General features: G+C 47.4%; 1 protein-coding gene across 2 annotated transcripts in view; it reads right to left on the minus strand.

The window, feature by feature from the left end:
- WHRN (whirlin) overlaps positions 1-13,844 on the minus strand; it is an 89,008-nt gene that overhangs the window by 23,289 nt on the left and 51,875 nt on the right. For both annotated transcript variants that reach the window (XM_043453052.1, XM_043453049.1), the window contains exon 4: positions 981-1,183. In XM_043453052.1, the coding sequence (XP_043308987.1) occupies positions 981-1,183 (203 nt within the window). The remainder of the gene's footprint in view (positions 1-980; positions 1,184-13,844) is intronic.

Genomic DNA, 13,844 nt, shown 5'->3' on the forward strand with positions numbered 1-13,844 from the left:
CACTCCAGGGAATATCAGGCCCGGGACAGATGGGCAGTTTCTGAATTCCTGCCCAACCATGTGGATGGCATTTCTAAAACCAGGCAAGGTGGTCTGCTGAGCTGTTTCATGCCTTATAGGGCCAAGTCAGGTAACATGCAGAGAAGGGACTAAATAATAACTGCCATGTGGGTCAGGCCATCTAGGAAGCGTGAGGACAGGGTCAACGGGAGATGTTAAGAAACAACTTGCAGGTACAGCTGTCTTCCAGTCTGTTTTCATTAAAAAAAAAAAGTGGTCTCAAGCTTCCAGAATCCCTGATTTTCAAGAAGCAGCCAGAAATCCAGGCGTCCCGCTCCCCCACCCCATGGGAAACCTGATGTCTTTTTAAATGTTGGTAACTAATTTTTTAAAATTACTGTACTGGGAAGGTGAAAGGAAGAGAGGAAGGAGGGGGTGAAAAAAGGGAGAAATAGATGCTCTGGGTGTGTTCGGCTTGGGGGCCACCAGCTGGTTTGAGACTTCAAATGGAAATCCAAAGGTGACACATTATTAGCAGCTATGCAGCCACCTGGCAACTATATCTCACGTTATGACTCCCAAGACCCTTTCATGCAAGTCACTCATGGGATCCTCTTTCACACATCTGGAATGGGGGCTGCAGTTAGGAGTCCCACTTTTCAGACAAAGCAACTAAGGGACAAAAAGGAAGTTACGAGATTTGCTAAACGGCAAGTACAGAGCGAGAGGACTGGATGCTGCGGCTCAGCTTTCCAAGGAAAACTGAGGCCAGAAGAGCAAAGGGGATGTGCCCATGGTCAGGCCCCGCACACGGGAGGGACCCTGGGGTGGGACTTCAGGCTCTGGGAACCGGGGCAGTCTTCACAGATCGGGGCACAGAGCATGGTGCAGGGATGGAAGGGGCTGTTACTGGCTTTCAGGAACGGCCCTGGGGGCCCTGGGGGTCCTGGGGCTCAGATGAGAGAGCAGCTCGGCCGCACCCTGAGCAGCTGGCGGCAGCGTCCCCGATCCGGGAACTGGCGATCCACTTGGTCTCGTCCACGGTGGTGCGGGCGTGGGGCAGCCGCCCGACGTCCTTCACGGTCAGGATGAGATGCTGGGATGACTTGAGCAGCCTGACCGCCTCGTCGTGCAGGATGTTGAGAAAGCTCCGCCCATTCACCTCCAGAATCTGGTCCCCGACCTGCCAAGACCACCACACAACACAGTCACCTGGGCTGTCTGCAGGACACCAACTCATGTCAGGGGCTCTTCAGAGTCCAGATCCCAATTTTCCTCCTGGGTAGCGGAGGTCACTGAGGCTCAGAGAGGTGATGTGGGTGCTTGAGGGTCACATAGCAAGAGACTCAAAGAGGTTATGTGAATGCCTGAGGGTCACACAGCAAATCAATGGCAGAACCAACCATCCAATCCGGATCCTCAGCCCATGACCCTGTCACTAGAAAGGGCCACCTCCCTCAACCAAACAAGGGCTTTGAGGGGTGGGTCTGTGAAGTTCCCGAGGGTCTCCTTATCTAGAAAACAAAAGCCATTTCAGAGGCCTGGATGCAGGTGAAATTGGGGGAAAGATGAAATGTGAAGGCACTGTTCCATTAATTTTCCTGTTATACTTCTACATTATTAAGTTTGTTACCTTAAGCATGTATTCTTACATTGCCTTAGTGTAAACATCACTATCAATAAATGAGAAAACTAGCCTACTGATAAAGGAATAATATATTGCTTGGATTTTCAGGACAAGAAGGTGATTTTACTTGGTAATGGAAGAACGTATTTTTTAATGAAAGGGTGAAAAAATAGAAGAAGAAAAAACTAGCCTTCCAATAAACATAAATATGTCACAAGACCAGAAGGGGCTGCCCAGGAAGCTGCTGCAGGGTCAGCTGGGGTACTTTTAAACTCAGAGGGTTTGGTGCTTTTTCTACATTCATTGATGGGTGACCAGAGGGGGCTGCCCAGGGTCACAGCCCACTGTGGTCTTGAAGGGCAGCCCTGTAACACCAATTATCTCTGGCCCCTCTTCCTTCTTCCCGGCATCCGTGTATGCTGATGGCACATGATCACCCCTAGGGGTGTTTTCCAGTGCTTTTTAAAGCAGGATTTGGAAAAGGTGAGCCAAACACGGATTTGGAAGAAAAAGAGAGGAAAAGAAGATGTGGTGATGAGTCTGAGAACCAAAACCCTGGTCCCCAGTTTCCTGTCTTTTCTTTAACCTCTCACCTGCAACCAGAGAGTTTCCAGAATAGAAAGTGGTTATAAATTCAGTCTTTCTGTCTCCCCTCTGCTCCAGTGTTGATGTGTTCAGAGAAGGCCCATGGCATCTTCGCCCCCACGACCCCATCCAACATTTCCCGCACACCTCCTGTGTGCCAGGCTCTGCGCTGGGACATGGAGCCAAGAAAGACAGAGTGCTTCCCGCTCCCAGGCTGCTCAGCGGGCTCCACCTCAGGCTATGAGTGAGTTTTCCCTCCAGCCTCTCCACACCTTGTCTCCAAGGCCCAGCACACAGTGGGAATTCAATAAAAATTAATCCAATGAATGAAGAGTCAGACACCAGTCCTCCCCCCAGTCCTAGCCCCAGGGCCATTTCTGCTGCAGCTCGGGGGGCCCAACACATGACACCAGCCTGGAGCCCCAAATTTCAAGCCACTTCTGACCAGATGCTGACTGTCTGCCAAGCACCTTGTTTGTCCCTTTAGTTTTCCCTATTTAATATCCTCCGCTTTCTGCCAAGTAGGGATCGTTTGCTCCGCATCTGACCAGAGAAAAGATGGAGACTCAGAGAGGTTAAGTAAACAGTTTGTGGTTACAGAGGCTAGTGAAGAGGACAGCAGGAGTGTAAACCCAAGTCAGGCTCCAAGGTCCTAACGCTGTCTGCTACTGGGCTGCTGTTTGGTTTCAAATACAGTGTGCTCAAAGCCCCCATCCTGCTGTTCCTCCCTAGCCCTGCCTGTAGCAACCAGCTCTGAGAATCCACCCTCATCATCAACTCTGCCTTTGTCCCCCCGATGCCGGAGACCCGGGTTTGATCTCTGGGATGGGAAGATCCTCAATGGCAACCCCCGCCAGTATTCTTGCCTGGAGAATTCCATGGACTGAGAACACTGGCAAGCTACAGTTCATGGGATTGCAAAGAGACGGACATGACTGAGCAACTAACTCTCTCTCTCTCTCTCTCTCTCTCCAGGAAGTCTCACCTTCCTCCCCCTCCATCGGCTCCCTAACCTGCGTCCCCACCTGCTCACTCCTGGGGTCCTGGGCTGGCGTTCTCCTCCCTGCATTAACTTCTAAAATGGCCCCTGGACTGGCCCCAGGTTAACATTTCCTTAGTGTTTTGCTTTTGTGATATTCCTCCCAGCTTAAAAACCTGTTCAGTTCAGTTCAGTCACTCAGTCGTGTCCGACTCTTTTCGACCCCATGAACCGCAGCACGCCAGGCCTCCCTGTCCATCACCAACTCCCGGAGTCCACCCAAACCCATGTCCATCAAGTCGGTAATGCCATCCAACCATCTCATCCTCTGTCGTCCCATTCTCCTCCTGCCCTCAATCTTTCCCAGCATCAGGGTCTTTTCCAATGAGTTAGCTCTTCGCATCAGGTGGCCAAAGTACTGGAGTTTCAGCTTCAACATCAGTCCTTTCAGTGAACACCCAGGACTGATCTCCTTTAGGATGGACTGTTTGGATCTCCTTGCAGTCCAAGGGACTCTCAAGAGTCTTCTCCAACACCACAGTTCAAAAGCATCAATTAAAAACCTGAATGACCCCTATAACCCTGCAGGCAACATAACCCTAAGGTCAAAGGTTTCAAAGACCATCAGACTTGGGTAGACACTCTGGCTTTGCTACTTCCATGCCACATGAACTCAAGCAAATCCCCCAATAAACTTTGTTTTTAATTGATTAAAAGAACACATTCATTTTATTAAGGTATTTTTCTGTTACTATAGGAGAGAAAAAAAAAAAGCTTTCAAATAGTGGCCTGGTTTCAAAATTCATTGTTTTGGGTTTTATTTCATGCTATTTCAGTCCTGCTTGTTGGGAATAAATCTATAGTAAAACCTCAGAAGATCTATTACCTCCCATGAAGGCAGAAAAAAAAAGTAAAACTGTAGGTCAGGTTCGAGAGGAGTCTGGGTTACATCAGCTTATTATTAGAGGCCTATTTAAATTTTTCTCAGGAAATTACTTCCCAAATTACATGTAGGAGCACATTTTCCACTGTTGTTAAGAACCGGGGGCAAAAATCCATTAAACTTTTGTCCCTTAGTTTTCTTGCATATAAAATGGGAATCCTAGCCCAGGATTGCCCTCCAAATCTCTATAGTCATCAGCATCATCGGTCATCAGCATTGCTTTTCAATGCCACCAGCAATATCCACAATTTTCTCTCTTTCCATATCTTTGAGCTCCCCAGTTGAAAAATCCCTGGGAACTTGTGTGTGCTAAGTCACTTCAGTCGTGTCCGACTCTTTGCAACCCCACGGACTGTAGCCCACCAGGCTCCTCTGTCTATGGACTTCTCCAGGCAAGAATGCTGCAGTGGGTTGCCATTTCCTACTCCAGGGGATCTTCCCGGCCCAGGGATTGAACCCGCGCCTCTTACACTTTCTGTTGGCAGGTTCTTTACCACAGCGCCGCCTGGGAAGCTTAGGTAGCCTCAGTTGGTCTCCTCGCAAAGAGCTTAAGGGAAGACCCGATGTCTGATTTGAGGCTTGGCACACAGTAAGAGCTCAATAAGTGCTTATTCACAGGAGGTGTGGATTTTGCCCCTTCCCACTGTGCCTCTCTCCCAGCTGGTGTTCCCCGATGCTGAGAAGCAAGGCTGTATTAAAGAAGCCCTTCCCAGGCAGGCACTAGGGCCTGACTGAGAGCGGAGTGCGATGCCAGCCCGCTCCCGCGCGCTGTCCTGGGTCCTCACGCTTTCCCTGAGTAGCGGCTGTACCCCTCCCCTCTGCCCCCAGCTCTGAGCTGCTGGAGTCAGGCTGTCCTCTTCATCTGCTGAAGTGCGCTGTTTGCTTAAGTATCCCTCTCAATAGCTCTGGCTTTTGTTAAGCTAAGGGAATCAATTTTAATCTTTCCCACACACTTTATTTCATCTCAGCAGTTTAATTAAAGGAAGTAACATCTGAGAGACCAGATAAGTGTGAGCATCCTTTGTGAGCAAGCTCCTCCCTACAGGTCTAGGCCGGGTGGGGGGCGGGGGCAAACAACTCAATTCCACAAACAGCTACCTGGCCCTTTATGGTGAGGAATGTCCCAGATATTGCATGGGACTTATGTACACTAAATCAAGTATTCGTTGTTTAATCGGAACTCAGATTTACATAGTGGCATGTGTTTTGATTAGCTAAATCTGGCAACGCTGGGTTGGGGGTATCAGTCTCCTCTGGAGGCAATGCTTCTTGGTGGGGGCGGAGGTGAGCTGATTTAGTGCTATGGTTTCCAAACTTCAGTTACCTTCCCTAGCCCTGAGCCGGGCACCTGTCATTTGTTTAGTCCTGTGAATCACTTGTGGACAGTTACGGCAGCTTCCTTGTAAGAATTAACATCCAGCAAATCAATCTATAGATTCAATGCAATCCCTATCAAGCTACCAACGGTATTTTTCACAGAACTAGAACAAATAATTTCACAATTTGTATGGAAATACAAAAAACCTCGAATAGCCAAAGTGATCTTGAGAAAGAAGAATGGAACTGGAGGAATCAACCTGCCTGACTTCAGACTATACTACAAAGCCACAGTCATCAAGACAGTATGGTACTGGCACAAAGACAGAAATATAGACAATGGACAGAATAGAAAGCCCAGAGATAAATCCACGAACCTATGGACACCTTATCTTGACAAAGGAGGCAAAGATATACAATGGAAAAAAGACAACCTCTTTAACAAGTGGTGCTGGGAAACTGGTCAACCACTTGTAAAAGAATGAAACTAGAACACTTTCTAACACCATATACAAAAATAAACTCAAAGGATTTAAAGATCTATATGTAAGACCAGAACTATACTCCTAGGGAGAACATAGGCAAAACACTCTCTGACATAAACCACAGCAAGATCCTCTATGACCCACCTCCCAGAATATTGGAAATAAAAGCAAAAATAAACAAATGGGACCTAATTAAACTTAAAAGCTTTTGCACAACAAAGGAAACTATAAGCAAGGTGAAAAGACAGCCCTCAGAATTGGGAGAAAATAATAGCAAATGAAGAAACAGACAAAGGATTAATCTCAAAAATATACAAGCAACTCCTGCAGCTCAATTCCAGAAAAATAAATGACCCCAATCAAAAAATGGGCCAAAGAACTAAACAGACATTTCTCCAAAGAAGACATACAGATGGCTAACAAACACATGAAAAGATGCTCAACATCACTCATTATCAGAGAATGCAAACCAAAACCACAATGAGGTACCATCTCACACCAGTCAGGATGGCTTCTATCAAAAGTCTACAAACAATATATGCTGGAGAGGGTGTGGAGAAAAGGGAACCCTCTTACACTGTTGGTGGGAATGCAAACTAGTACAGCCACTATGGAAAACAGTGTGGAGATTTCTTAAAAAACTGAAAATAGAACTACCATATGACCCAGCAATCCCACTCTTGGGCATACACACTGAGGAAACCAAATCTGAAAGAGACATGTGCACCCCAATGTTCATTTGCGCACTGTTATAATAAGCCAGACATGGAAGCATCCTAGATTGCCCAGCAGCAGATTAATTGGATAACGAAGCTGTGGTACATATACACCATGGGAATATTACTCAGCCGTTAAAAAGAATTCATTTGAATCAGTTCTAATGAGATGGATGAAACTGGAGCCCATTATACAGAGTGAAGTAAGCCAGAAAGATAAAGAACATTACAGCATACTAACACATATATATTGAATTTAGAAAGATGGTAACGATAACCCTATATGCAAAACAGAAAAAGAGACACAGAAGTACAGAACAGACTTTTGAACTCTGTGGGAGAAGGTGAGGGTGGGATGTTTCAAAAGGACAGCATGTATACTATCTATGGTGAAACAGATCACCAGCCCAGGTGGATGCATGAGACAAGTGCTCGGGCCTGGTGCACTGGGAAGACCCAGAGGAATCGGGTGGAGAGGGAGGTGGGAGGGGGATCGGGATGGGGATACGTGTAGATCTATTGCTGATTCATGTCGTGTATGACAAACCCACTGAAAAAAAAAAAAAAACACATCCGGCAAATCGAAGGTCTGCTGTGCTAAGCACATGCCTGTTGAATAAATCCCTACCCAGTCTGTGCGTCAGCGTGGGGATCGTGTGCGATCCACCGGGGAACGGACGTGACGCAGGAGTCACTCTCGGGAAACCCCGACTTAATGGGGGTACTTGAGCTCGTCTTTTCCATCTCTTTCCTCTCCTCTCCTATCTTTCTTCTTCCTCAGTGAGTGAAAGTCACTCAGTCGTGTCTGACTCTTTGCAACCCCATAGAATAGTCCATGGAATTCTCCAGGCCAGAATACTGGAGTGGGGTGCCTTGCCCTCTTCCAGGGGATATTCCCAACCTAGGGATCCAGCCCCAGGTCTCCAACATTGCAGGCAGATTCTTTACCGTCTGAGTCACCAAACCAAAGCTCTAGATGGGGCTGTCTCCAGACAGCCCTTCGCAACACCTGGGTTGTGCCGGGCATCCGTTTCTGTGTCCAGCTCTCTCTCGTTCCTTCTACTTGTTGGAAAGCTTCCCAAGGCCTGCGAGCCCTGTCAGAAGAGGCATCTGCATGTTCAATGCCATTTAAAGTTCACCAGCCACTTTCAAATAAATCCAGCGTCTCCCCTGTTGATCCCAGCAGCCCCAGGCCAGCAGGCTCTGGAGTCTTGTCCCTGCGGTGCAGCCGAAAGATATCCATCGTCCTGAAGGCAGGCGGCCAGGACACAGTGGCTGTGTAGCCCTGCACAGCTCAAGGACGCTCCAAATCTGTCTCCTGCTCTGTACAAGGCACACGAGACTGCTCGCAATCCCCAGGTCATTGAGGAGCAAGTGGGGCCCCTTGGCACAGGGCCTAACATGAGAGAGGCTTTCGAGAGCTTTTCATTCGCTTTCTTTCCAAACGGCAGGGACAGGTCGACATGTCAGCCGGCTCAAGGTCACCGTCCCATGTGAACAATGAGCCAGCCTTTGAGCCCAACCTCTCTTGTATTCTCCCTCTACCCCGAGGCACTTTAATCCCCACGCAGTGTCTGGCACACAGATGTTTATGGGGAAGGGATGGCAGAGACCCCTCCTCCCTATTCTCTCAGGCTTATTTTCCATTCACTTCCGGTTTTCCTTTGGTTTGTGTGATGTGAAGTACAGGTGGAGTGTTTAAAGGTCTTCACCTAGCGCTTCCCCTAAAGCCCACCCTTCCAGCCAACCCCCACCCCCAACAAAAAACCCAGCTAAGAGTTCTATGTGTTTAGTCATCGGAATGTCCCTCTCCTTCCCACGAAAGCCAGCTCTGAGTTAGACAGCCGGGGGCCGGGGGTGGGGAGTGGAGGGGTGCGGTGGTAATCAAGGCCAAAGGTAAAGACAGGCAATAACTGTCGGGCCTTCCAGGGTCCCCTACGGATGGGGAGACTGCCGGGACAGGCAGCACAGGGACCTGTCCAGGGGACAGAATGAGGCAACAGCCAAGCCCAGACCCTGAGGCTGATTAACCGAGGAAACCCCACCCACCCAGAGCTGTCAGGACACGACCGTGAGAGAAGGGAGAGCGTGATCGAGTGTCTAATATTGCTCAGCTTGCAGACGGGCGCCGATGGGGAGGACGTGGAAGGATAAACGAATAAAGGAGGCTTTATTTTATTTGTCACCACGGGCATCCTATTCATCACCAGTGACGGAGGAGCGGAGGGCGGACCGCGGGAGTGCCCTTCATTTTAAGGCAGAGCAAAGACTCCTCCATCATCCACAGCCCATCGAGTGACAGGCTCGGGTTCAGGACGCTCTGTGGAGAGCGGGAAGGGACTTTGACAAGGACAGGACACTGATTTTCCCTGAACTTGGCCAGCCAACCACCGGGAAGCAGGAATTCATTTCCCCTGGGTCTCAGGCTCTTGGAGCAGCGGAAAGTGCTCAAGTCAGGCTTGGGAGTGAGCCAGCCTTGGTAAACGGTTCCCTGTTACTCCCTAAGAGACTGGGGGTGGGGGGGGGGGAAATAATGTTACATCTCCAAGCCTTTCTTCCCTCAAAACAAGAATAAGACCACCACTCACTAGAGTGTTACATCGTTTAAATGAGATGCCATCTGCTGTGTGGTTATTGAACACAGACTCAGGAATCTTGTTCTCTGGGTCTAATTCCAGCTGCCACTTCCTAGCTATGTGACCTTGAGTGATTTCCCTACCCTCTCCGTGACTCAGTTACCTTCTCTGGAAAACAGGCTAAGCATCAGTGCCTACCTCACTGTCTGAGGATTAAAAATGAGTTAATGCACTCTCCATTGTAGCCCCAGCACCTAAAATAGCACTTGGCATATGCAAGGTGCCCAGTGAATATTCATGGAATGAACCACTACAAGGCAGGTAACACAGTATCCAGGATGCAGTAGGTGCTCAATAAATGTTAGCTGCATTTTTGAAAACCATGTTTACCCTTAAGGGACCCCTTGGTCACTCACCAACCAAATCTTGTGATTCTGCCTCCTGGGAGTCTCTTAAAGCCACACCACCTGCCTTTCCACCTGCCTCCTCCCTGGCCCTGCCCTCCATTTCAGCACTCACACGTACTGACCACACCCATGAGGCACATACGTATATCCCCATCTTACAGGTGAAGAGACTGAGGTCAGGAAATGAAGTGAGAAGAGTTGGAATTCGGCTGACGTTCTGCCAGCCGGCCAAGCCTCTGGTCTGACCGGTACTGGCACCTCCTTGAAGAAAAGACAGACTACCCATCCACCTCTGATATGATCTTCAACCCCGGGGCATCCTGCCACGCACACAGCTACGCTGTTCCTGCTTGGTGAAGGGAGCAAATGAGCCCAAAGAACCCAGGGCAGGATGACGGCAGCAGGGCCAAGCTTCCACATCAGAGAGAGTCGGGGGAGAAATCTGCCCACAACTCGACCTCCGTGCTGAGCTGGGTGGGCGGCAATCTTCCCTCTCCAGACACTCACAGAGGTGGAACCCTCGCTGGGCCAGGGCCCGAAAGGAAGCTGACTTCAGGCCCTTCTTCCCCACCGTCCCAAGATTTTATTGAAATGGATTTTGCAGCTTCCAACGAGGACTCTGCTGATTGTACCATCACCGCAGTGAAAATTCAAATTCCACTGGAGAGTTTTATTGCAATTATGAATCTTTAATGGTCTTCCATATCAGGTATGAAACTTTAATGGGCTTGTTTTCTTTTTTTTGGTACAAGTGAGCAATGCAGTTTTAATGAGACAACAGTAGTTTTTTCCAACAGTTCAGAAGTCGGTAAACCTTGTCTGTATTTAATAAAAGAGATCAAGGTAAACGCTCAGAAGGTTCCTGGAGGAACCACGCTGGGGGTAAGAGCTGGGTTTGCATGCGCTCAGCACACACGCTCTCTGGTTCAGGGTTAGGGTTAGGGCTCTCACAAGGCAAATCTCACTCAGAGACGCCACGGACGGAATTGGCAGATGGCGCACCCTCACCTTTTGGTGGTTCCGCCTTCTCACCCTGGTGTATTCGTTGTCAGTCCCTGCTTATCATTTTCAGGACATGAAATGAAATGTAAAATGTGCTGTGTTCAGTCGTGTCCCGCTCTTGGCGACCCCATGGTCTGTAGCCTGCCATGGGATTTTCCAACCCTTGCATATCCCGCATCGGCAGTGGATTCTTTACCACTATGTCACCCGGGCTTCCCTTTCAGGACACGAGCAGTCCTCAGAGAAGGCCTGCTCTAGCCCCCAGGTCATCAGTGGAAAAACTGAGGCCCAGAGAGAGGAAAGGACATGCCCAAGGTCACACTCTGAGTCCATGTCAGAGCAAGGGCAGAGAAGTCACTCCTGAGTCCTTCTCACAGGAGAGTCTGGTTTCCAAATAAACACATCAGAGCAATGGCAAAGGTCAAACTCAGGAGAAAGAACAGCTACCGAAACCCCCTGAGCACCTCGCTTAGGCCAGCTACCTCGTACGATTTGACTCTACACTTGGAAAGCACCACTCGAGGCATGGATGGGTATAGCCTGCTCTGAACCAGGGCCATGAAACCCAGAGTAATGAAGTCACTTGCCCAAGGACACCCATCAGGATTTGAATCCAGAGCAGGATTTGAACCCAGCCCAGTGCTAGGCTGAGCCCCAGACTTGTATTTGCCTATGCAACGTTTCAACTCAGATGACGCAAAGGCACTGGGAACCAGCACCGCCCAAAAGAACTTTCTGCAACAGCAGCCCCACAGTCCTCATCACGGTTGAGCCCACGGTGGGCTGTGAGCATTGGGCTCCGGACCAGAGTACTGCATTCCCCTTGCATGGCACGCGGGAGGCACCCTTCCAAGGCCTGACAGCATCCGTGAACTTGTGAATAAACAATCAAATAAATGGACAAGCAAATAAACAAACAGGCAAGCTAGCCCCCTTGCCCCTTCCAGTTTCTGCAGACGGGCGGGAGACATTTTCCATTTATGTAAAGGTCTAGTTTGACAAGGCCAGGCTATGTAGGGGGGCTGGGTACCAGCTCTGTGCACTGCGGCGGGGAAAGAAATGTCCAATTTTTTCAATCACAGGGAAGGCGAAGAAGTAAAAACACAAAGCCGCAATTTACTTTTGGCTGGAGTTTCACTCTGGGAAATAGTGCACATCTATCCAGCCCTTCATTTTGGAAGAGTGAAAACTGGGAAGAGGAAAGATGTTATGAGTCTGAGGCTTCCTGGTAAGTCAGGGTAAAGCTGGCCTGGGCTAGCTCTCCCATCTGCTTTGGGCTGCCCACAGACCTGTAAGAATCAGTGAGTTCTCAAGTTCAAGAACACAGCCTTCACACACACACTTCATCTCCAATCAGGAGATGAAATCCCATTTAAAATGGTGACAGAAGAGAGAAAATATTTAGGAAGAAACTTAACAGGAAATGTGCAACACATATGTGAAGAAAACAGTACACTCAAAACGACTCAACAAATAGGAAAAAAAAAGATGCCCTGTTGTTGGAAAGGATTCAGCATCATTAAGATGTCAATTCTCTCTCATTTGAAAGTTTAACATTATCCCCATAAAAACACCAACCAGCTTTTGTTAGATAAGCTGACACAAAGGTTCCTGTGGAAAAATAAAACTGCACAGAGAGGAACCCTCAATGTATATTGCTAAGTGGAGGAAGCCAATCTGAAAAGACTACATGTTATATGATTCCAACTACATGACATTCGGGAGAAGGTGAAACTATGGAGACAGTAAAAAGGCCAGTGGTTGCCAGGGGTTCGGCGAAGCAGGGAGGGATGAGCAGGCCGAACGCAGAGGATGAGACTATCCCATGTGATACTGTAATGGTGGGTACACTGCATTACACAGTTGTCCAAACTCACAGAACATACAATACCACGGTGAAGCCTAATATAAACTATGGATTTTAGTTAATAATTATGCAGCTTATCAATGCAATAAATGCAATTTATGAACACTAATGAAAAATGTCAATAATAACAGGAAATTGTATGTGGAAAGGGTGAAGGGAGAAGGGATATAGGAGAACTCTATATTTTCTGCTTGATTTTTTATTAACCTAAAATCACTCTAAAAATAAATCTATTGACTTCTTAATAATAGTTTTTAATTAAAATCAAACTGCAAGAATAGTTATGAAAACCCTGAGATCGAACTGTTGCAGGGCGAAGCACTAGATACTAAATCCTGCTCTAAAGCCTTTATATGAATGATGGGGGACCGGCCCATCAGAAAACAGATGGACATACAGAGGAACAGGCTGGAAATAAGCCCAAGGACACAAAGAAATGCAGTATAGGACAGAGAAGCCATCACAAATCACTGTGGTAAAGATGTGCCTTTTAATACACAGCGTTAGGATAACTACGTAGCCATCTGGAAAGACCTAAGATTGAATCCATATCATATACAGCACACAAGAATAAATCAGATCCACACTCAGTTCAGGGCCAACATGTTGATCAGAGATTTAAAAAGAAAAAATGTATTTGCAAGTATTCGAAGAAAGAATGGATAAAGTAACTGCTCTATATCTAAAAAAGTTTTTCTAAGGAGAACTCAGATTCAATAGAAGAAAGAGTTGGTAACCAAACTAAATGATAATCAAAAACTTGGACATAGGGGGAAAAATACTCTATAAGCAGTGTTGAAAGAAAATGACAGTCAAGTAGAAAACATTTGTAATGTTTATCACCAATAAAGGGCTAGCAAGTCCTGATATATAAAGAATTCTTAAGTTTATGGGAAAAATCCAAAATCTTGACAACAGAAGGATAATAAAAGACACAACCACAAAACCATTTTTATGTTATAAAAAGACATAAAATGGCCCATAAACCTACTAAAAGATGTTCAGTTTCACTCATAATAAGAAAATTGCAAATTAAGCTACATCAAGATACACTTTCTCACCTATCAGACTGGAAACAATCAAAAAACTGGACAGCACCTCTCAGTCATGCTTGGACGTGTCTGGTGGGAATTCAGGGTGGAGCAACACGTATGTCCACTTCTACAGTGAACGTGATTTTGCAATATTGAGCAAACTATATCTGTATTTACCTGTTGACACAGAAATCTCACCTCTAGAAATTTACCCTGAAGATACACTTCCCAAAGTGACAGAATACATGGGCATAGTCACTCATTGCATCATTGTTTGCAGCTATAAAATACCGAAAGCAGTCTAAG

The sequence above is a fragment of the Cervus canadensis genome, chromosome 30, assembly GCF_019320065.1.
Source record: "Cervus canadensis isolate Bull #8, Minnesota chromosome 30, ASM1932006v1, whole genome shotgun sequence".
Lineage (NCBI taxonomy): Eukaryota > Metazoa > Chordata > Mammalia > Artiodactyla > Cervidae > Cervus > Cervus canadensis.